This window comes from Musa acuminata, chromosome BXJ2-10 (assembly GCF_036884655.1).
Source record: "Musa acuminata AAA Group cultivar baxijiao chromosome BXJ2-10, Cavendish_Baxijiao_AAA, whole genome shotgun sequence".
NCBI lineage: Eukaryota > Viridiplantae > Streptophyta > Magnoliopsida > Zingiberales > Musaceae > Musa > Musa acuminata.
Genome location: NC_088347.1, coordinates 36,113,419 through 36,138,039, shown reverse-complemented (window position 1 = coordinate 36,138,039; position 24,621 = coordinate 36,113,419). Strand labels below are relative to the sequence as shown.

General features: G+C 37.6%; 2 protein-coding genes and 1 long non-coding RNA gene across 8 annotated transcripts; 2 read left to right on the top strand and 1 right to left on the bottom strand.

The window, feature by feature from the left end:
- Positions 1 to 673: 673 nt before the first annotated feature.
- Positions 674 to 8,295, bottom strand: LOC135581096 (uncharacterized). 5 transcript variants are annotated; one of them, XM_065130299.1, is made up of 8 exons: positions 7,930 to 8,289; positions 7,762 to 7,833; positions 4,925 to 6,251; positions 4,017 to 4,283; positions 2,685 to 2,840; positions 1,380 to 1,702; positions 835 to 1,081; positions 674 to 752 (listed from the first exon to the last, which is right to left on the bottom strand). In XM_065130299.1, exons 2-6 carry the CDS (start codon positions 7,770 to 7,772, stop codon positions 1,583 to 1,585), a joined length of 1,881 nt encoding a protein of 626 aa, XP_064986371.1. In that variant the 5' UTR covers positions 7,773 to 7,833; positions 7,930 to 8,289; the 3' UTR covers positions 674 to 752; positions 835 to 1,081; positions 1,380 to 1,582. The 5 variants fall into 5 exon arrangements, with proteins under 5 accessions (XP_064986371.1, XP_064986370.1, XP_064986373.1 ...); XM_065130301.1 differs by lacking the exon at positions 674 to 752 and having other exon boundaries at positions 793 to 1,081; positions 4,925 to 6,018; positions 6,113 to 6,251; XM_065130298.1 differs by having other exon boundaries at positions 674 to 1,081.
- A 3,409-nt stretch (positions 8,296 to 11,704) lies between these two features.
- Positions 11,705 to 20,619, top strand: LOC135625451 (outer envelope protein 61-like). Of its 2 annotated transcripts, none has more exons than XM_065130297.1 (11): positions 11,705 to 12,048; positions 13,322 to 13,552; positions 15,229 to 15,285; positions 15,399 to 15,527; positions 16,374 to 16,451; positions 16,598 to 16,668; positions 16,753 to 16,805; positions 16,957 to 17,155; positions 17,434 to 17,974; positions 18,110 to 18,253; positions 20,128 to 20,619. In XM_065130297.1, exons 1-11 carry the CDS (start codon positions 11,953 to 11,955, stop codon positions 20,272 to 20,274), a joined length of 1,746 nt encoding a protein of 581 aa, XP_064986369.1. In that variant the 5' UTR covers positions 11,705 to 11,952; the 3' UTR covers positions 20,275 to 20,619. The 2 variants fall into 2 exon arrangements, with proteins under 2 accessions (XP_064986369.1, XP_064986368.1); XM_065130296.1 differs by having other exon boundaries at positions 11,718 to 12,048; positions 18,107 to 18,253.
- A 2,942-nt stretch (positions 20,620 to 23,561) lies between these two features.
- Positions 23,562 to 24,239, top strand: LOC103969491 (uncharacterized). Its single transcript, XR_670597.3, has 2 exons — positions 23,562 to 23,701; positions 23,889 to 24,239. It is a non-coding gene; the product is annotated as an uncharacterized LOC103969491 (long non-coding RNA).
- The last annotated feature ends 382 nt before the right edge of the window (positions 24,240 to 24,621 follow it).

Here is a 24,621-nt window from a genome sequence, read left to right as displayed (position 1 = left end):
TGTTCGTAATAATACATGAATATATGTTTATACTAGATTGAGATCCTTGGGGAATGGCGACGTGGAATAGATTGAGGCTTGGTGGGTAGATCATGATAACACAGATTATATGAGAACCATTGGATTCTTCTGCAAACATTAATAGATATTGGGTATTATCCATATTTATATATAATTGTGTGGTCATAGTACGTTGCTAGAGACAATTTGGCTCACCATGATATGTATCTATCCGAGTGTAATTAATTTAGTAGCGTCCTCAAATGTCACATGACATGATGGCCGTGGATGAATTCATGTGGGGAATGGGATGGTCCACATGGAATAGGATAATAGAAATAAGTGGAGGAAAGTGGGTGGATGTCATCGCTTTAAGGTAGGGTTGATTCTTCGATGAATTGTATTCAATGGAGTCTTCTTCACATGCTGATGGTATTCCGAGGGAGAGAGAGAGAGAGAGAGAGAGAGAGAGAGAGACTTACAAACAATGTAAAGCAAAAGGGTAATGAAGCACATATTCCATGGAGTTCCCCTCACTGTTGTGCCAATTCATCTTCCATCCTCGAGTCTAATCCATTTCTCTTCGCAGCTGAACAAACAAACACATTTTCTTTAGTTGTCTCAAATAATGATCAAGTCATCAGAACACACCTAAAATGAAGAACAGACGAGGTGGAAAGATTAAACCTCTGACGCTTTGACCTTTCTTTCGGGCATTTTATTTTTGTGCATACTGAGAGGTCTCAACTCCCCTTCAATACATTGCATGTCGAACATAATGTTAAAAGCAAATGACAAGAAGCAGATTTAGCATTTCGATTCTGAAATACATACACGGCAGCTGGTTTCTTGTAGTTAACTCCAAATCCGTTATTGGCTCAGAAAGCAGAACTTAAAAGACGTTCTCGTTTTACAGGCTTCCATCAGGTAGATAGTATAGCGAACATTAGTACTTCAATCAGGAAAATTACTCCATGACTCGATTTGAGTACAGCAGAGGGGGCGTGGATGGAGTAGCAGCAGCCACTGCCGTTCCGCACTCCAGGTGGCCAGCGATTTGCATCGTATTGTAAGTCATCACCTGAAGCAACCCTTGGTCATTAGTCTGTCCAATTCATCGTGTCAAACAATACAAGAAAAGAAGTCTTCATACGTTAGGATGAGTTGTGACTCAAACATAACCCCACAGACAACGTAAAACTACACAGATCAAGGATGAGAATTCAACAAATAAATATATACAAGGCATAAGAAACCTTGATCAGATGATACAATTCAGAGTTGGTTTTGACATATGGACATAATACTAGCAGGATGGCAAATCATGGAGCAGAAGCTGCAAATGCCAAATATATCAAACATATGATCACGGTAGGTACCTTTTATTCATTTCCAATATCCTTTCAGTTAAATCAGCATTTTGCCTTTATAAAACTTGAGAACGGCGCAGATGATGAATCTGCAAAACAACACTCAGAAGGGAAATAGCAAAATAGGAGGGCCTATACCAACAACTTGTATGCCAACTTTATGCTGTCAAAAATTTTTCTCGAAGAAATAGAACTGAAGGGGAGACGCCCCCCTAAGGGGCCATGAGCCCTTCAATTGTATATGAAAGAGACTGAGCCCAGTCAGATCTGAACAATAACGTTTGCAGTGTCTGCATCACATCATAATCTGGATCCAGCTTACGTTGCCAGCCCTATAAAAATACAAATGGGAACTTCAGCTATGTCGGAGAAGGAAGCATTTGATATTATAAAACAAGGATTTTTTGTTTCATCACCCATACTGATTCAACTGCTACACATAACACATCATCCCTTGTTGCTTTCCATATATATGCAGGAGTTATATTAGTTTTAATAACCCATGGATATATGCTAAACAGGACACGAGGAATAGTGTAGTCTGAGGCGTAATGCACAGTATAAAGCATGATATATGGAGTAGAAATTCAAATTAGTCAACCATGATCAACTTTTTCAAGGGAAAGAATTTCTATCAATACATGATTTATAGTAGTCACCAAAGGTAAAATGTACTTCTATCAAGAAAATTATGGTAGTCTATTGCATATTAGTATCTGAGAATGAAGAAGAAAATGAACTTGACACTGATTTGAAACTCAACATACTTCACCAGAAATCACTATGCATAGTCATTATCCAGATTATCATAACTGGATATAAAACTAGGTTCAGAAGGTGATCCATGCACAAGCATGGTGACTCGCAATTTTTTATCAAGTGATCTACAAACATCGAGAAATTTCTTAGCAGAACTTCTGGGAAATTCTTGCAAACATTATACCAAAACTAGTTTATTTTGTTTTTGCACACTTATAGTAGCAACTCTAGAGATGCTTTAGAAAAGTTTGGACTTGTCGAGGCTTTATAATGATATATGTATTCCACTGAAAAACACAAATGATTGTTTGTTATGTTAATTTTTATCAGAGGCAAGCAGAGATTACTTGCATGAACAAGAAATGGAAAAGAGATGCACACCTTCCCATGTTCTGCATGATGTTTAACAACCTCAAAATTTCAAACCTTGTACAATAGATATCATTTTTATAAACTCAGGCATTATTTTTATATACTCAAGCTTGGTACCAGTAGTTTTTCTTTTTTCACGTTATTCTTTTCAGTCATACCAAGCAGTATAGACAAGATATCTACCTCCAGAACCAAAGTTGTTACCATCACGGTGCAAACGTTACCATCAATATTGACTTTATGGCGGCGAACTTGTTCCAGCAATTGATGCATGCATTCAACTGGATGGACAGAATCCCCTTTAGAAGAGCCCCAGAAACTAAAGGACTTCTCTACTTCCTGTGATATCATATATGCATCAGAAAAGAAATCACAAGCACACATGAATGCATATATAAATTATGCTACATGTATGAAAGAGAACCTAGAATTGGAAGTAAATTTTAACGCAACACACCTTTGACATGGTGACATTTCAAGGTAAAAGGCCTATCTAATGCAACAGTCATTGGGAAATGTGGTTTCAGTTAATAAATAAGTAAACAATAAATATTTGGAGACTGGTAGCCAAGATCGTAAAGGTATTTGACTTGTATGTTGTGTCATGGTTGTAGGTTTCAGCTGAAACAGCCAAAAACCTAATCATCTAGGATCTATAACAATTGATTCAGTGTCCAAAAGCTGGAAAAATGAAAAACCACTTCAGTTTCTGCCAACTAGATTTTCTGACCTGATTAAGTATTGAATGTAACACACGTTTCCATTCATAAATACTTCCCCATTAAGAAAAATGATCATATACCATTTCTAATTGTTGGAGATAAATTTTGGGATTAAGTCCAACTCCAATCATTTTTCCTGCACTCCATCCTGACATATATCAAAAGATTAATTTCTTTTAATCACATGCAAGTTTGAATGCTTCTTTAAGACCTTAAAGAAACTTTTGAAGTGCACCAAAGCAAATGTTTTAACTTGAACATTTTTTAGGAAAAAATAGTTTGTGTGTGTGTGTGTGTGTGTGTGTGTGTGTGTGTATAATTTTTATTCATTTTTAGAATTTAAAACTTTCAATTTGATAACATAAACAGTCAAAACGGCCAAAAGTGCCTAAAAAGTTTTGATATGGAACGTACTAATCAATGGGAAATCAGAAATGAACCTTTTAATCTCGTGTACTGGTTGTGAGTGAAAAAAAGTTTTGAAGTAGTTGTATACAAAGAAACAAAGGTAATTCGTGAACATTACATCTCTCTCCAGACTTCAAATTTGATAAGACATTTGGTGACACCATGAAATTTATAAAGGGCTTGATACCATGGCCTTGGTATCCAACAGGGGCTTGATACCATGGCCTTGGCATCCAACAAGGCCTTGATACCATGGCTTTGGTGGATCCATTGAATATAATCTTCTATTCATGGATTTGACATCAATCTTCCTCATCATGAAGTGTGGCAACTATAGAATTGTGTGCATGAGAATGAAGAAAAGAGGTTAAAACAAAGACAGGACCTCAATGAAAGCCTTTGGGTTTGGACAGTTCTGATTTTTCGATAATTTTAAGGTGCACTCAGCGGCAGTACGGCCATCTCGAAGCGCAACAGCCTTGAAGAAGTCAAGCAGATTTACACGGTCACAGCTGGAAAGCTCTGCAGTCATACCCACATCAAGAAAGACAACATGAGGCTTTGATTTAAAGAGCCCTTTATTTGGACGCTTGGTTTGAGCTCGGACAAGGATATTGCCAGGATGCATATCAGCATGGATGAAATTGTCCACCTGAAGCAAAATGATTGTTGAAGTTACTGCAGGAAGAAAGGGTCACCTTAACATCTAATGTATACTTAACAGCCAAAAAGAGAGTCAAACGGAACAGAATGATCCCAGTCCCACTATTGCATCTCAAAGAAAAAAATTGTATGCATGCAATGGATGCTTTGATCCTGACCCTTGGAAGGTAATAGACAGTGCATCACTTTTAAAAAGTAGTTACAGTGACAATTAAATACCAAAATAATGATTCTCCTTCAGACCATGAGATTCCTATCAATGCAAGATCTAGAAATGGTCAACATATGCAGATTTACTGATACAAGCAAAGAGATTGTAACTTAAACCCCATTCAGCAGGCTGCCAAGCAGCAAACTTATCTGCCTCTCATGAAAGTTTACAAATAGAAAAAATCATTAATTAGGTAAAGCAACAATGATGAGCCAAGTTAGGCTTCATTGGCATGGCTAGTTTTTACTAGTCTTCAAGTCTTATTTGGAAATGTTGAACTGAATCATCAATGACATTCGTGTGCATGCAAAGGCAGTTACAGCTATAAAAACTTAAAATGTTTAAGAATTAATTTGAGTTAAGAAATGGAGGGTCATATTGATCAAATAACTTCACCAAAGAATAAACAGAGATTATACCAGTAGCATCTTCAAGAGTGCATGAGTCCCAATGTGAGCAAGAGCACTTTTGAGTCGACTATGTCCTTCAAGCTCATCAACATAGTGAGAGACACTTTCTCCATGTTCATAAGTCTCCACTAAAACAGCAGGGTGGACAAACGGGTATAGAGGTTTTGGAAAGGATACATCCTTCCACCTGCGGAAATTATAAATAAAGCGGTTCAAGTGTGCAGCTTCCCTAGAAAGGTCTACTTGAGACATCATGAAAACAGCAAACTGTTGCACACTTTCATCCAAGCGCAACCACCTCAACGTGGGCATAAAATTGGACATCTTGGCTGCCAAATTAATTATCGTGAAATCCCTCCTAATGGAGTCACCAACACCAGGATGCCTAACTTTTACAGCAACAACTAAGCGCTTTGTCTGTTGACCGGGGTATTGAAATCTCAAAGAAGCCCGATGTACTTGGGCTACACTTCCAGAAGCGACGGGTTCCTCTTCAAAATTCTCAAAAACATCAGAAAGCTTGCGGCCAAATGCTTTCTCTATGGATTTTCTTGTATAGGCAAAGCTATGTGCAGGTGCCTTAGTATGAAGTTTTGCCAGCTCAGTGCAAAGATCACCAGGGAAGAGGTCTGGACGTGTCGCAGCCCATTGACCCCATTTTATAAATGCTGGACCTGCATTCTCCAGTGTAGCATGGACAAGATGAAGCCACATTTTTCTGAAGTGAGAGCCACAACTGTCTGCAAGTGGAGACATCATTATGATAGGCGAGAACAGAACTGTCAAATAGATTGTTCTAAAAAACAAAATAAGACACTCCAAGGCCAATAGTATAAAAGTGAGAAAAATATGGCTATCTTGTGCACACATGTAAAGTCCATTTCGTGATGGAAAGTATTCGCCATCTGCCCAGGCCGTCTTGGACAATGCTATCTCTCCAGCAACAAATGCAAGAATACTAGGAACTAAATGTGATCTGGTGAGAGCCAAGCTTGTAGTGCAGACAATTCTACTGAGAGGTGAAGAGGTGATTCCTCTGTAAGAGTATATTGCACAAAGCCTTTTCCAGGCAACTTGAGCACGATAGGTCATTGAACTTCTAGCTGAAAGGAGAGAGAACTTCCTCAAGGGGTTATTCTGGAATACATTTTCCTCAGCTTTATAGAGCATAAACAAGTTATTTTGTCCACAAAAAACCTTGTATTGTGAAAACAATCTGCATGGAAGAGGTAAATTATCTGTCGACCATAATGCAGAATGATTTGTCGAATAGTTGGCTCTGGAGTTAGCTAAAAAAGAATAGCCAACTTTTCTGATTTTTTGACAGGCCAAAAACCTGCAAGTGCAAAGAAGCATGTCAGAAAGCCAAAGTACCATAGAAATTATACTACAGAGTTTAAACTAGAAAAAATTATATCCATTTAATAGAATCTGTTAGATAAAACAAAAAATATAATTTCTTAAATCAGATGATGCAGCAAAGTTAACACCATATTTACATGGATAATACATGCATTCTCATGGGAAAACTGACAAGAGTATCCACACATGAGCCCATAAAACTGAGCTAGAATCTCATCAAGAAGATTGAAGCAATCAATACTGCCAATCAAGGCCACCTAAGCATTTTCCAACAAGATACTATACTGGCACATGCATTATGCTTAGAAGCTAGGGGTAATGTAAGAATTGAAGAGAACCTTTTCTGAAGATAATCCACATTTCTAATTCAATTTGTAAAAACAATAATAAGTAATTTATTACATAAAAATGCCACTAGTTTATGGCTCTATAGAAGTGACAGCATGTTAAAGCCAAAGCCAAGCTTACAATGAAAGATTAGTATGTGAGAATTATTGATTTGCTGCTACCAAAACTTTGAAGAGAAAGGTCAGAGATGACTCAGCACAATCACATTATGTTGTGTCCTTTGAAGACAAAGAATCATAGTAAGTTTGTTAATCGTGAAAATCAAAAAATCTACAGACATACCTAGTCATGGTCCTAGGCGGTGAAGTTGTAAAAAGACTTAAACTAGTGCTCCTCTAGGTTCCAACTCTCAGCAGCAAAGTGGTAATGCTTAATGACATGTATAAAGGCAACAGGTATTGAAGAACTTGTGACCACAGAAACATGGTCACAAATGCATGGGGCTTGGCTAAATGATGCTACATCTACAACCTCCCTACCTGGAAGCAGCTAGCCCAAATTAGGCTCCAAAATGTGATCTAAATTCATTAACATTTGTGGCACATCAATGAAGTCGAGAAGCTGTATGTTGGGCAAAAACCAGAGGTAGTCAATGGGGCGAAGGGAAATTAACGAAAATGGAAAAAATGCATGTGGAACATACATGAGTCTGAGGATTAGGAATCATGGTAAAAAATCTCTGTCAAACTGAAACCACAACTTTGTTCTATAACATGAGCAAAGCAATTGATGATAAGGACTCCATCCTTCATTTCAGTTACTTCACATGTGAAATTAAAATATATATACATATATATTAAAAAATCATAATTACAAGTCACGAGGAACATTTATCAAGCGAAAACAACATTGATAAATATATAAAGTTTATAAGAATGCAATGAAGCTAAACAGAAAATTATTTGTTTTCAAAGATCTCTTTTTCAACATAGGTGAAAGGAGACTGCCATTGGTGAAGCATCAAATAGCTTCTACCAATAGGACTATTTAAAACTAAAGCTTCTTATTCTTCTCTTAATTTCCGATATGGATCACACATGAACATGTAGCTACCGTTTCAATCTGTTATCGGTGCTCCTATCTGAAAGTAACAGGAACCAGAAAACATGCCACTATTAGTGGACCACAAAACTGACCTCGACATCATTTAATTCTCCTTCTCCCTTATTTCGAAATATCACGCCACTCCAACGAATCAGATACCATAACTGCAACAAAGAAGAAATGAGATCAAGGCGACTTCTCAAAATGAATTCTAATTCATTCAAATATAAGGGAAGCTCACAAATGGAAGGAAATTATACTTCAAGGAGAAAGAAGAATCATCCGACAGCTCACATCCTGAAGGCTTCGCAGATGTGCTCGACCAGTGTGAGCCGATGGCATCGGAATCCGATCTCCAAGAAACCTCAGCAGGAGCGATCCAGGAGAAGGGGGAGGGGATCGGATTCTCTGACTTCTTTCGTGGACCGATTCGTGAGAGAGAGACAGAGGAGGAGCGGTTTAGGGGTTAGGACTAGGGTTCGGAAGAAGAAGAAGGAAAAGAGAGAAGATAAGAAAAGAGAGAGAGAGAGAGAGAGGAGCGGTTTAGGGTTCGGAAGAAGTAGGGAAAGAGTGAAGAGGAAGGAGGTGACCTGTAGAGGGGCCCGCGCGATGCGCGGGAGGCGGTGGCGGGCGAGAGAGAGAGAGAGAGAGAGGAGAGGGGGAGTGGAGGAGTTGTGAGGTTTGCACGTCCTCGGCACGCGACGGAACGAGGGCTTCGCGCGTGGGATGAGAGTGACGTCAGCCATGAGGCAGGCTTCACGCTTGAGAGAGACCCATAAATATAAATACTTCGGGTCAGTGTTTTTTGTTTTTCCTTGTTTTCATAATATTATTTTATAGCAAAAAATACAGTGAATTTTTTTCTTATTGTTGGAATTTCGAATCATTTAATTAATCCAATTTATGTATTTATTCATTGACATTAATTGTAAGCATTTGATGATCATCTATCAAACTAACTATCTTATTCCCTCCTCTAAAAAATGGAGAAGGAAAAAATCGAGAATTCAAACACAAATAAATAGAATATAAATGGTCGATTATTCTGATAATAGAATATATTTATTGCAGATATGTTGAACTCTTTGGTTGACCAGAAACTGCTGGTCGCAGTTCTTTCTGAGATGTCAACTATGCCTGTCTGGTCCACCTCGCGCTGACTAACCAACAATAACCCCACAAGCGAGTAGTAAGAAGAATCCCATCTGCCATTGTGGTATTCAGCATCCAATCCATCATCTCTTCGTTGTTGTGTTGGAGATCTTGCCTTCTCATATGAAACAGTGAATGAAGTATGAAGAGAAGAGATTAATCCATCTCAAAGCATCATCTTCAAAACTTCGAGAACAAAAGAACAAACTCGGAGACACAACTGGTGAAGGAACAGAAGGCGTGGAGGAGAACTGGCGGAGCGTGAGCAGCGAAGGATCTCCATCCTCACCGGCTCCATCGCCTTACTTATGATCACGCAGTGAGTCCGGCCCAGCGATGCTGCAGCGAGAAGAACCGGAGGAGGACGGCTTCCCCGTCAAGCGTTGCACCAAGCTCATGAAGTCTTGGGGACTGGTGTGGATGACCTTCGGTGTGTGCAGGTACACGACGACCGGCACGCGCCGCTCGTGCTCGCCTCGAGAGGCCGCTGGTTTCTTCACCCTCCATGAATCTTTGCCCACCTTCGGCGGTGGAGGTTTCGGGCCCTGTAGCTCTCGTCCGGAGGAAGAAGGCATGGTGGTGTTGCACTGTCAGAACTGTTCTATCGCATGGCATCTTCGAACCTCGCTCTCCTATAAAACGACAAGCCACACTGTGTGGTTAGCTCGATGGTAGTTGGGTCTGGTGTTGAAAAGTCAAAAGGCCTTGGTCAACTTTGGCACATATATTTGTTTCTCGACAGTGTTTTGCTTTCTGTTTTTGTTTTTGGTGCAGAAAACTAAATGTTATGTGAGAAGAATAGTTTGCAACACGCTCATCAGGGATTGGAGTGGGGTGAAGACGGTCAGCATGCAGCGATGAGACAGATATGGATTTAGGAGGAGACCAGTTTAGGTGACGAGAGTCGATCAGAAGTGGAGATGACATGTTGGTGTGCAAACTGCAATAAATGAAGCATGGCAACTGATGCAATCGGAGGAAGAAGAAACAAAAAAGATGGTTATATATTATAAATATAATTCGTGTAATTGTACGATAATTATTGGGACATGACACGTAAGGTTCAGTCACTCTCATGAAAGGAGCCGTGTCACCAACACGTGTCATTTCAGTATGACATCTTGGAAAATATTCTGCTTAATCCTCACTGACCAATAATATTTGTATTTATCACATCATTTTTAAATATGACTCGATATTTAATTTTTTAAAATTATATTATTTATTATATATATATATATATAATAAAGGATAATCTGATCGGTCGATCATTGGTGCGACTCGTAGGCTCACGAGAAATTATTCGCTTTGGATCGGTTTTATCCTTTTGGAATATATGAGCTCTAAACGGTATCTTTAAAGGTAAGAGATATTTGATAGAGTTATGAGTCTTTTATTCCGTATGACCTTATTTATATATATATATATATATTCTCAATTATCCATCATTTCAAAATCTGGGTCCTTCAAATCCAAGAGCTAATTCTAAGTACTTCATAAAGTTAGTATAGTTTCCATTTGTTTACACATGTAAAAGGCACATTAAAGTAGCATAATGTTCATACAATTATATAATGGAGGATTGCACCAATCATGATAGTATAGAATACTTCCCTGGGAAGGAAGGAATAGGGTTGGAAAGTGTAACCTAGAAGAAGATTTGTGCCACTATCATTAGGGAATGATTCCTGTAGCATTCCTGCAAACAATATGTCAACATGTGATTTGTGGCATGTATATTGGCATGCATGTCTTAGGTTTCGTTAATCAATATTTTGCAAATCTCAAAAGATTAAACTATTACAAAAATGACTTAAGTCTATATTAAATTCTAACATCTCATATGCAAACCAATTCTGATATCAACATTGATATTTTATTTTTATTTTATATATTATAAATTTAAAAAATTAAGTTATCGAGAATAATCATATATAATAACTGCTCAAATGAGAATGATAAACATAAATCTATATGATCAATTTTTGATCACAACACTCCAAAATCGAACCTTATATAAAAAATATGAGAAGATTTAGATTAATCTATAGGATTGAATGATTCATATCCAATAAACCAATTTTTAATATATTAGTTTAAAAAAATTATTAATAAATGATCCATTTATCACATGTGATTAATAGTTCAAGGTCTTAATTTAGTGGATTAATTATAAATTATCGCTATTTAGTATTTCGATTCTTATACTTACGAAAGAGAAATATTTAATCCGTTACTTCAATACTTTTTTATTATTATTTTTAATAATATAAAATTATTTTTAATCCTATATAATCTCAATATTTTATTTTTATAAGTACAAATATTTCAACATAACTTTTAATTTAATATAAATGGGTTTATTGCTATCGACTGGCAACAGTTTTGTGGGGTCCCTGTTTTAATAGCAGTCAGTCATGAACTTTATCAAAATTTGTTGGTGGGTAATTCTCAATTCAACTTTTCCAGTATTCCTCAATGAACCATAAAAGTTTATAGAAATTAAAAATAAAAGTTTTAATTTTTTTGGAAAGATTCCTACTTTAAGAAATAATTTAATTTAATTTTTATGTTTATTAATTATAATTCATTTAATATATTATCTAAAATTCTATCCAAAGTGGAGGGATTGAATTAAATAATGATCTTGTTTCCTCTCAATCGATTTTCGGATAAAAATAAATTATTAATATATTATAAAAATAAATTTAGCTTCTTAAACTATTCGATAAATATTATTATATTATTGTATAAAACTAATAAATATATTGAAATAGGAATACACAACAATAATAATAATTATTATTGGTCAAATAAAGTCGGCTAAAATGAATATTAATATAAAAAATACCCACAGTAGGACCTCTCAAACTCGACAAAAGACGGTGGGTGGGCCGCTGCCTTCGTCTCGCCAATCTGTTTCCCCTCCTTCGGGAGCGACTCTGCGATCCGATTACCAACCGGACGATCGCTCTGTCCCTAAAGGGTGTTGTCGCCTTTGATCTGGATCGGCAGCAGGAAAGGGGAAGGCCTTCATCTTTCTAGTGCTCGTTCCATCCACGAAAGAAACGAGTGAAGAGAGATCGGATCGAGATCGATTGGTGAGGGGATTGGATAGGCGAAGCGTGGCAATGTACAACGGCATGATGGATCCGGAGCTGATGAAGCTCGCCCAGGAGCAGATGAGCCGTATCCCACCCGAGGAGCTCGCCAGGATCCAGCAACAGGTCGAGATTCTCCCTATCTGATTCCTTCCAAAACCTTTATAGATTGTTCTCTCTTATGGGTCTTTGTCCAATCGAGCCCCATCATGCGAACGTGGGATTCGATTGCTTGTGATGATCGTTTAGGGATTTGGGAGAAGAGAGAGGGCCTGGTTTCGCGAAATATTAGGTTATACTTTTTTTTCTCCGATGGATTCCATATCTATGCAATGTTCGGTTATGAATTTTCCTCGTTAATGTTACACAACATGTCTTTGCTAGACCATCGTGTCATGGTTGAATCTCGGAACAAGAATATTGTGCTAGTGATGTATTCTACAGTGGCTTGGCTGATCCAGAAATAGAACGAGTATTAGTTTGTGCTTGCTGGAAATTTTATTCTAAATACATCATTTGCTACTACGTCGTCGCTCATAATCCTTGTCCATCAGTTGGTATCGTTGTTTTGTTGCCCTGTTGCTGTTGGTTAAGTGGTGCTGGTGGATGCTTTACGTTGGTCATAATCCATGCTCATGTTTGGTTAAAATAAGACCTCTAGGGTTTGGACAGCGTAATCAAGTCATTCTCAGACTGATTGAGTTGGCATCAGACTAATCTGGGTGATTCCAGACAGATTCCATTGAATTCTAAGGGCCTCATCTATAGTCAAAGATGATGAAAAGCAGAGCAGAAGACGAGGAATATGAGAAAATGAAGAAGATGATAAGCAAGAGCTGTTGCTACCGTTGTCGATATGAGAATAGGAAGACAGGGAGAGTAGGGTGAAGGTGTCTTCCAAATCTAGCAAAGAAGATGATGAATAGGAGTCTTGCTACCATTATGGAAAGTAGCACAAATCATTGCTACCATTACATGCAGGATAAGCAGCCATCAGCGCTCATTTGGATCAAAATTATACATTGTGTCCACATAATCTTCCTCCCTTTTGTAGCTTATCCTAAGCTCGGAGAATTGATTGCTTAGATGCTTTAAAGCATAAAGCTTAATTTAATAAACATGAACGATCTCTACTGGGCACATCTATAGAATTCACTCTTCAGAACATGCATATTACCTGTATGCATGTGTATATATATACATATACAGGAAGTGATTAAATACATATGCCCTTACGCACTTTTACATGTTGTTTTATATGGAGCATATGTGAACTTGCAGATTTAAACCCTATTTACTTTCCTATGATTGTAAAAACATTTTCATAGTAACTCTTTTTGCAGCCAACTGTTCTACATGCCTGATCTTTCCTTTCATTTCGTTTTTGGTGATTATGCAGATGATGGCCAATCCCGAACTCCTTAGATTAGCAACAGAAAGTATGAAGAATTTGAGGCCTGAAGATATGAAACGTGCTGCAGAACAGCTACAGCATGTTAGAACTGAGGATATGGTTGAGGTTAGTGAAAAAATGGCCAAGGCTTCTCCAGAAGAAATTGCCTCAATAAAGGCACGTGCTGATGCTCAAGTTACATATGAACTAAATGCAGCACAGATGCTGAAGCAACAGGTACCATTTTGTTCATGGTTGGTGCCCCCTTGTTGATGTATATTACTATATTTAACCTAACGGTACAGTGCTGAAGCAATATGTATCTCAATTGCTTGAACAAGTATCTGAGGGGATGCAATGAATTTGAGATAAAAAATTTATATGGACAGCTTTTACATATGCAAGAGGACAAAAGCCGAGATATAACAAAAAAGGGAAACTGTAGCTGGAAATTTTAGTTGAAATGTAAATTGAGAATTTAGTTATTCTATGGAGTAATAGAATGTAATATCTGGAATCAAGTTTCTAAATCTCAATGTTACTCTTTAACCCTCCTGTCTTGACTGGTGACTGACAAGGTGCATATAACTGAGAAGGCATGACAGAGAATGGGGTTTTGAGGTTTGTGCAATTGGCACTGAACTGCCAAATAAAGGAAAAACAAAAATCAAGAAATGAATATCTGCCATGAAATAGAAAACCACACTGGGATTTTGGCATCACTTCTTTTCTCCTTCAGCATTTCCTCTTTGCTCCAGCCTCTTCTCAGCAGTATGGAGATTCTCGTGATCCTAGTGGACATATAGTGAAAGGATAGAAGGTAAGTTTGAGTGGATCCCGTAAAACCCTATCTAATATTTCTAAGTTTTCACAATAGTCCTCTTTGGTTAGCTGCTGGCATAGAGGTTCTCTGAATCTTAACAGCTGTAGGCTAGTGAGAAAAAAGGGCACAATGGATTTGATCTCGACTATTTGAAGCTTAAATAGATTAAAATTGGGTTCAAAAATTGATCCGGTTGATCCATCTTAAATTTGTTTTAGTGCAATTTACATGTAAAATTGATACCTAAACCAGTAACTAAACAGCTCAAGGTGGTTTGCTCCATATCATGAAACATCTAAGACTTATAACATTGACTCATATTTTAATAGACTTCAAGAAGTATAACCTTTTAAATCCTCTCTATATTAATAATATATTGAACTGGTCTGAATTCTGTATTGGTCAATCATATTTTGACTAGTCTGAGAACAATTGGAGGCTACTTATTAATTGGTTCTGATGGCCCTTGTCTCATGTATCACTAACCCAATAGATTGTGATGCTCTTTGTGATACAGCCGGTCCCTTGGTTCATGTATTGCTAACCGAATGGATTTAGATGCTTCATGTGATACAGGCGAAACACCCTGACACTTAAAAACTTACATTTATAACCTGCTGCTTCTGCTGTTTGAAATTTGAAGTTAGGATACATGAAATCTGAACTCTTTGTCCAGTGTAGGTAAAAATATTGTAAGTACAGCCAATGTGAACACCTGAGCAAACTTTGAACTTTTTAGACAGTTAAGAACATACAACTCTTTTATTTGTGCCATTTTTTTGTTGAATTTCCTTGTTGGTTATATTCCCTTGTTAAGAGCCATTTCCTTTTTCACTACGGGATGCAAATAGCATCGCAAAAACTTGCTGTTGAAACCTGTTATTTTTATCTTGGTATGCCCTACTATTGGTTGCATATGGCATATGATTTTAGCATGCTTTTTGTTGCATGGATCTTATCCTGTTAATTCTGGTTCTGTTAATTTTATTGGTTTTCAAGTACTGATCGTTCTTGAATTATTGTTTTTCAAATTCACTTTATGTTAAAATGTGTTTCATTAACCTGTTTCTTTCTTTTGGTTTCATATCAGGGAAATGAGCTTCATAGCCGTGGACAATTTCACGATGCTGCTAAGAAGTATTTGCTTGTATGTTAACACCATTTTATTGTTATGCTACACTTCTTGATCTTTGTCCATGCTCTTTTGAGAAGATTTTATTGTTAAAAAATAGCAGTATTCTGATCTCTTTAGTTATTCAGGCAAAGAACAACTTAAACGGCATACCTTCATCCAAAGGTGGAATCCTCCAGATGCAATGCTCTCTCAACCTAATGTCATGCTACCTGAAGATGAAGCAGTTTGAGGACTGCATCAGGGAAGGTTCTGAGGTATTCACTAACTTTTATCCATCCCTTTACCTGTCTGTACCAATTCCTCCCTCCTTGAGAGATGTGCTTCAAATTACTGTGAAAACATGTGGTCAGCATCATAATCAAGACAAGTGTGATATGTTCCATCTTTAATCCACAAGCACAATTGTAATTATTTGTTCAAAAGAATTAAAGTACTTGGTGTACCTGGAGTCTATTTGTCCTCTTTTACAGGAGAAATGATAACTTTAAAATTTACTGACAAGTCACCTGTCTATATTTTCCCTTTATACTTTCTCCTTCGCTTTTCACGACAACTTTGCTGCAAATCATTTATTTTATGACTCAACTGCCTACTTAAATTCGTTTGGGAGTCTTATGATTCATGTTTTATTCATGGAAGATCATGGTAGTGAAATAACTACTTGTTGCAAATGAAACTGCTCTGTGGTTAACAATTTCAGGAAGTGCTTCCGGTATGATTGGGCCAAGAATGATATCATCAAATAAAATTTTAGTTTAGTTAAAACATTTGAAGTCATTATATTATTTTTTCTAAAAATATGGTTCTATTTTTCACTCTATTTAGTTGTGCTTGTCTCTAATACAAGGAAATAATATTTAATCTTTACCTAGGTGCTGTTTTTTCTTATTAAGGAGAGTTATATAAGGCCGATGCATAGAGATCCATACTGGTCTGTGTAAAATCACGTTGGAGTTTTATATTGAGTTTACTTTGCAGTATTACAACATATGCACGAGCTACCTTAGCAGTAACACAAATTTATGCACGTTCTACCTAAATTTATTTCTTTCATCTTTTAGTCACACTATGATCAAGTTGGGCTATGACTCTGATTGCAGGTTTTGGCATATGACTCAAAAAATGTAAAAGCCTTTTATCGCAGAGGTCAAGCATATAAAGAAATTGGGAATTTACAAGTAAGTTCTGTTATACTATTTGTTTTTTGTCTTGTTCATGTTTTCCTATGTTCAAACTTTTCCATTTTCAAAATGCTAAAGTCATGAATGCACTTTGATAAATGCATGTTTAACTATGATAACTTGGTAGTTTTAACAAATTCTAGGCTGCTGTCTCGGACTTTAACAAGGCTCATGAAATGTCCCCTGATGATGAAACTATTGCGGATGTCCTAAGGTAAAATTCCGTTCATGTTAAGCACAGTATAGATGCAATCTGTAGTATTGTAGAGTGTTGTCTTACAGAGTCTAATTGTTACAGCGATGCAAATGAGAAATTAATTAAAGAAGGTGGAAATAAAAGTGTGAGACAAGGTATAGTTCCCGTTTTCCTCTTTTTAAAAATAAAAGTATCTGTAGATTTTGTTGATATTTAGATGGATAATCTCTTTTTGCTGATCTTCTGAAGCATTTCTTTTGAATTCTCACCTCTTCTCCCCTTCTGCCTGGACGTTCTCTTTTGAAGGTTTGGTGATTGAAGAAATAGTGGAAGATGAGAAACAAAACATTCCATCCGAAAATCATAGAATTTCACCTGCAGAGCATTGTACTAGCCCATCTGTGGAAATTGGCGAATCCTCTCTAAATTTACATCAACCTGACCCTGATGCTGCTGTTGAGAAGGGCTGCCTAGAAGGTTTCAGAGACAATCCAGAAAACATCAGGTAAAACAATTAGCTTTTGCTGCTTCATGCATACAGACATCTTTTTCCGAGTGGATTTTGCCAACTATGTACAATCAAAGATGTTTACGATGTCTTCCTGATTATGTGATTTACCAGGTCTTAGTCATAGTACCCATAAGCAACCAGCTTGTTTCCATTGAATCAGGCATGCCTTGGGCTTTTTCTTGTGCATGCCAATGATAACCCATAACAGAGTATGTGTGTTGATTATGCTGATTTCCAATGTGCTTATCCCTTTACAAATTGTTATGTTACAGATTATTCCAAAATTATATATCCAATGCTGATCCTAGTAATCTGGAAGCTTTGGGCATGCAAGGAATGTCACCTGGGATGATTAAAACAGCCACAAATATGATTGGCAAGATGAAGCCGGAGGAACTTCAGAAAATGTTCCAAGTTGCTTCATCTTTGAATGAAAGAGGTCCAGATGTTTCAAGGCTAGGATCAAAGTTTCCAGAAATGACTCCTGAAATGATTAAAATGGCATCTGATACAGTTAGCAAGATGTCTCCTGAAGACCTTCAAAATATGCTCAAAGTTACTTCTTCACTGAATGTGAACAGTACTCCTCCGACAGCTGCAACTGATGTTTGTGGCCGAAGACCAGAAAGTGGCTTTCAGTCTTCAGAGGCTGCTGGAACTTCCTCATTTAAATATTCTGGTTTAGAAGAAAGTAATTCAGGTGCTTCATTCCTTGACTCAAGGGTGGGTCAATCATCTTCTAGCATTCCACCTTCACCGGCTGCTTTGCAGGAGAGCATGCAGAATTCAATGAAGGATCCGTCGATGCGTCAGGTATGGAGGCTTGCACTAACAAAGTCCCGGTCTCCTGTCATTCATTGATTTTTAAAGCTTGGCCTTGAAGATGGGGCAACATTCCTCTTCTTTAATGTTTATGCAAGTCTTGTTTTTTACATAATTCGTTAGCAGATGTTTGCATCAATGATGAAGAACATGAGCCCAGAAATGATGGCGAATATGAGCGAACAATTTGGAATGAAGCTTTCAAAGGAGGATGCAGCCAAAGCTCAACAAGCCATGTCACAGTTATCACCAGAGGACTTGGATAGAATGGTATGGTTAGGATATATTTGTTTGCTTTAGTTGAAAAGTTATTGAAAATATATATTCAAGGTAACAAGTCACTATGATCTACTTACCATCTTTTACTACCTTTAAGACCTAAAATACGTTCTCTCTGAACATATTATATATGGATTGGACCTTTTTCATACTTGGGGTATTTATGTGAGTGAAGGGACATTGCTGGTGGATAATAAACGAAAGGTTATCTCTACTCATGATATTCTTATGTTAATATCTATTTGTGCACATGCAAACTTAACATGTAGAAGGAACATATTCTGATTGTGATGGCCACATTTTGAAGTATGCTTGAAACCCAAGGGTATGGGAACATTATGCCCGATGATTACTTGGCACATAAACTAGTGATTCTTTAGAGTTATCGAAGCTAATATGTTAGAAGAGAGAGACAACGTATACTCTAGGAAATCTACTCAGCTTTATCAACAGCTATTAGCATCCATTCAGAAGGTTGCAATTTCTTATTGGAAGTTATATTATTTTATGCACTTCTATCCTTAACTTGGTTTTCGATTGTAGCATATTGTATATCACAATGCGGTCATGATGGGATAATTGACCATTAATTTGATAGGCCTGAACTATTGGTCTTGACATTCTCATCAACATCCGAATTATAGCTTAGGATCAAACTACCATGGTGCATGTGAAGACTAGTCTAATAGTGGCTCCATGCTATAATGTGTCTATTCACGTATCGTTTTTTTCCTACTTGGGTCCCTTGCTATTCTCATTTCCAGCTTGATTTGTTATCTTTTATCACAACCTGGCTTAAATAACTAATCAAATTAGGTCAAACCAGTGATCCAAAATACTTCAACTCTTATCAATTCTCCTCTCACCTCTAAAGTGGTGTTAAACTTGGATGTTACATTATGTATGTATTATCTTTTAGAATCTCTCTGGAACATAGGATCAACACATCACAAATTTCAGGGACAACTTCATTTTCATTCCTTTTCTTTAGTTTTCTTTTAAAATAAAGTAGGAAGTGTTTTTCATTTCCATGTCCTATGGCCACTTCTCCAGTTCAAAATGACTCATGTAACAAAATTTTTAAAAATATCATATAGAAATAAGCTAACTATGCTCTGCAGACCGAAAGAAAGTCAGTTGACCCTTAGGTGTTTTTTATTTTCTCAATGTTGAATATTGATTTCAGTTGTGAATTATTGGGGCTAATTACAGATTACCTCTTGTAATTAGCTATATTTAGTATCCCGATCCTTATATTTTTAAAAGTTACATTGGGATTCTTATACTTACAAAAATGCAACATTGAGATTCTTATACAAGGTTAAAAAGATAATTTTACAAAGTTAAAAATAAAAAAAAGAGGAGTTTTGCTAGAGTAACGAGGCTAAATGTTTTACTTTTATAAATATAGGGATCTCAATATAACTTTTGAAAAAATAAAGATCAGAATGCTAAAGATACATAATTACAGGGGATAATATGTAATTAGCTCGAATTATTATTCAATGAGCATATTTTGGAAATTGATGCATAAGAAATTAATGACATATACAGATATTTCTGAATTATGAAATATTCCATTTACATTTTGCCTTGGAAGTTTTTGGCACGTCTTGAGCTTCACGCTTGATGTTTGGGTTATTTGCCACTGTAACCAACAGAGGAAAAGGTGTAAGTAAATGCTTCTTATCATATTATCATGTACTTGCACATTTAACTTGTTCCTGTAAGTGAAGGTTTATGTTTGAATCCACGGATGTAGTTCCCTACAATTTGTGACAGCTAGAACTTATTGTAGAAAGGAATACCCTCCATTTCTGTTCTAAATAAGACCTAATAACCTAACTGTAGAGTGTATTTTGCAGCTAAGGTGGGCCGACAGGGCACAACAAGGGGTGCAAACTGCCAAGAACATGAAGAACTGGCTCCTGGGACGGCCTGGCATGATCCTCGCAGTTGTGATGCTGATTCTCGCATTCATCTTCCATCAACTCGGCTTCATTGGTGGATAGTCATCCCTCCTCTCTGCCATCGGCAAGTTGTGCCTGCCAAAGGATGTGCTCGCATCCCTCTGTCCACCAATGCTGGGCGTAATCTCGTTTGTCCTGACTAATAAATATCGGTTTGAATTTTACGCATTAACAAGGTTTAGGGCCACCAACTCATTCAGACTTGGATCAGTGTAACATAGGGTGCTTCCAAGATGTCCGACGGAAATGTACGTAAACTGGGCAAATTTACAGTTTTCAAAATTTTATAAATACTATCGACTTTAATATGTAAAATCAAACACTATGCGAATTAACTCGTGTGCCGTGTTTACGAGTGTTTGAGAATGCATTACATCAAAGTTCATATGTTTTGTTCCAGTCGATGGATGTGGTCATATTATGCATCAATGTGTAGGAGGACATTGCATTTATCAGTTCCTACTAATGATCAAACAAAAATGTATAGCAGTGGGGGATGTGAAAGGGCTGTATTAAAACATGTTGGGAAAAGAAAGGTTATGTTGGTGTAGAGATAAATGTCTTAGGGTCTTCTTGGATAGATTCTTCCATAAGGTGATATCTCATATCCAAATTATGCTCGTAGGATTCTTTTCAAGTATATTTTGAGAAAGCTGAGAAAATTTTCGGGATTTTTGAGTTTGACTTTCCAGTCAATTAGGAATTTTACTTGTATTACCTTTCGTTGACTTAGAGGAGCGGACCGCATGAAAAGATAAATCTTGTGGTCGCCATTCTTTTCAGATACGCGTGCGCTTTATTTTATTGTACGTGAAAAATATGCATCTGTCGGCGTGTGGATCAGAGTTTGAATCCGCAAACAAACAAACAGTCCGCGTTCAAAGCAAACACTGGTCAACGTTTCCCACCTGATTCCTTCACGATGTTTCCTCCCATCAGTATCTTCCTAAGTGGGTTTCCATCGCACATCGACGAAGCCCCCCTCCATTTCCACGCTCATTAATTATATGCGACACCGAGCACTGCACTGTGTCAACATGTAACCTTGTTGTTATCTATCATGATCAACGATCCTGAATCTTTCACTAAGTAGTCTCTTTCTAGGAAGGTGTTCGTTTTGGCGTCAATAGTATACTGTTATTTTGAATTCAATTTAGTGTTAAGATGGTGTTGTATGCATTTGGAAGTATTCATGTATGAGATGTGAAGATTTAAACAGGACTCAAAGAAAGAATAGTCTCATATTGGTAAAAATTAAGAGAATTAACTTATTACATATATTACGTTTGTTTGACACATTACTCAATTAACTAAAATTGAAACAGTCAAATTATATGTATTTAGTTTAGTATATAATTTAATAAATTTAAGTTTTTTCGATTGAATTTACTAGTTTGACTCATTTGTCAGACTCATGTTCTCTCCTACAATCGATAGACAATAAAAAAAGCATTAGGCATTTTTTCTCCCAAGCGTAAGGTTGGCCGGATGTTAGCACGGCTCGGTCTAGTCCTGGATGTTAGCACAGTCAAGATGTTAGCACTAGTTTGAACCTTTACGTTATGGCCGAGATGTTAGCACGGCTTAGTCGATCGGGTCACGTTGTAAGGTTGCCCACGCGGATGCTCGGGTCACGTCGACGTCGGGTCGATTTAGGTCCAAGCGTCGTCTCCCAAACGCGATTCTCCCTCGGTAGATCACTGCTGTTTCGTTGTCAGTTCCTGCACAAAGGTCGAGGTCGGGAGGAGGATTTCCCGACTTGACCTCTCCGAAGTTTAAGTCAGTGTTGTGGAGTTAAGGGGAGTTGAGTGTCCTCATTTCCTGATCAAGGAGGGGTAGTTTTTATACCTGTAAGGATGAGTTGGTTGTATATGATCAATTAACTACGGCTAGCTTCTCGGGCGACCGACTTAAGCTTTTGTATGAACATCGATCGACCTGCACGAATCGGTGTCGCGCGACGTCCCGAGCTTTCCGGGACGATTATACCGTAATGATGTCATTGGTACGAAGGGGGTGACGAGTGGTTGTCCGCCACGTGTATGCTACGCGTCATATTAGATTTGAAGTTTCACACCTGCATCATCATATCTGCTTGCTTGGGTCTATGTGGGCGATACCAAAATGTGATCTATTGATCCAAACAAGTGGCCATTTGGGAGTTGGATTTAATGATCCAAAAAGTCCAATTGATAATTAACGTGACAATAAATCAAAAGAAACAGTGACATCCAAATCAATCAATCTATGGAACGCCTAAAATATCATTTATATTTTAATAAATCAATATATATATTGCATATATTATCTAAAATTAAGGGGGGTGAAGAACCTACATGCAATATAACATTGATATATTCTTCAAGAACAAGTGGAATAAGTGATATGGTCCCCTTCGTGTCTACGACCGTTAAAGTTGGTCAAAAAGATGGTGCACATTTGTAGTTTTGAAATTGGTTGATTTTTGACATTTCAACCTAAATTATTTTGATAGAAAGCTAGTGAATTGGACTATACCTAATGCATGTAACCATCTATAAACTTGTTGGGTTTCAATACCTAAACTTAACTCTCCATTTTTTTTTTTTCAAACAAAAGCAAGATCCATTACTTCAAAGTTCGGGCTATTCTACGATGATCGAAGATGAGTCTCGCGATCAATTATCCTCCGAATACAAGAATATTTTGAGTAAACTACAATTGATATTCATGCTTTTCTCGACACGATACAATTTACATGCTACAAAATGAAATGAAAAAAAAAAAAAAGTATCAAAACAAATCATATATGGTGTGTTCTTCGAGGATCCTTATAGTTGTGTTAACATCAAACTTCCAAATTTGATCGTATGTTTTAGTCCTAAGTTCGATTTTGTCATGATCTCAGCTTTTCATGACACGTTTGTTGTCATCATCGGATCTGATGAGGAGGAATTCATCCCCTTTTGTTTCCTCCTGCACATTAAATAGACTTTAATTTATACCAATCAAACAGGCAAGCAGATTTTATAAACCAGACGGACAACTTTTTCTCCCCTAAATTGAAGATGAAGACGTAAGCGATTTCTATTAGTCCACGGAGATGTGTCGTTACACAGGTGGGGACGGTCAAAAGGCTTCGGTTGGTCAACCGTTCGAGGGCAGTCGTGAAGCCCGAAAAGTCAAATCTTGAAAGCGAATAGATCTTTCTTCTTTTCCGTTCACAAATCTTCCTCTTTCTCCCGTTCATACCTTTGTCTCCCGAACCAATTCTCTGCCTTTATAAGTACACGCACACATACATACGTTTTCTTCGCTACCTACATATTTAGGGTCGACAGAGAGGGAGGGAGAGAGGGAACAATGGCAAGCGATGATCGGATGGGTTACATGGCGGTGGTGGCCGTTTCCTGCGGCATGGCGCTCGTCGGGTTGCAGCTTCACAAGCGCTTGACATCGGAGTTCATGAAGAAGGTGGAACTGTCGATCGGTATGCATCACTTCTTTCTACGTATCGCTTTGGGTTCTGCACTTAGCGTCTTTCATTTCAGGATTCTTTAATTACTAGGAAATCGGAATTAATTCTACAGTGCATAGTAGGAAAACGGATTTGTTTTCCAGCTCGACATCATTTACCTAACAGACACAACTGCTGCTTTGTGATCCATCTTGGTTAGGTGGTAAGAGGCCTAAGAAGAAGGTGAGATTCGCCGACGACGTGGTCGAGCCGGCCAGAACGAAAACCGTAGGGGGAAGACCGAGCGTCCACGCTTGAAACAGAGAGCAACTCTTTTAACTGGTGATGCCGCAAGCTTGGATGGTAGCTTTTTGGGCTCCTGCTGATGCATCTGCTCGTAATGTTTGAGGGGACGGGTGGGTTTCTGCAAAACTCACTGACCCAAGACTTGATAGTATTATTTGGAAGGGAGATGACTTGATACTGTTTGGTGCGTAGCAGATAGATAGATGCCTTCCTTGTAAACTTGCTACCTACCTACCTACCTACTACATGGGCTGTTTGTCTTGCATCTTCCGCCTCTATGCCTTGTGTTGGGAAATACCCTCAAAGCACTCGTATAAAGAAGTTAAATGATCTTTTTTTTTTTTTTTTGGCGCCCGCCATCCCTTCTAAAGTACTTTTTCAACATGATGTCACATCCAGATGTGGACGAGAATTGAATGTTAACAAGAAAAAAAGATTCAAGGGGGGAGATGGGAATCAAATTGAACAACCAACCAAACCATAGTAGCCATACAAGCAACGTTATCAATTTGAACGACCACTAATCAATCATCACAGACAATCTACATTTCAGAACAATCAGATTTCTCCCCCTCGTTTAGAAGAATATGGGTGAGACAGGAATCGGACACTTATACTAACTAAGCGAACCATCATATGGTCTTCCG

Coding starts and splice junctions, on each gene's coding strand:
- LOC135581096 (XM_065130298.1), bottom strand. Junction 4,284..4,924: donor CACTCTTGAAGATGCTACTG/GTATAATCTCTG, acceptor ATTTTGCTTCAG/GTGGACAATTTCATCCATGC. Junction 2,841..4,016: donor ACCCAAAGGCTTTCATTGAG/GTCCTGTCTTTG, acceptor ATGATATCACAG/GAAGTAGAGAAGTCCTTTAG.
- LOC135625451 (XM_065130296.1), top strand. CDS start 11,953: ATGTACAACGGCATGATGGATCCGGAGCTGATGAAGCTCGCCCAGGAG. Junction 15,286..15,398: donor CTGCTAAGAAGTATTTGCTT/GTATGTTAACAC, acceptor TTAGTTATTCAG/GCAAAGAACAACTTAAACGG. Junction 15,528..16,373: donor GCATCAGGGAAGGTTCTGAG/GTATTCACTAAC, acceptor CTCTGATTGCAG/GTTTTGGCATATGACTCAAA.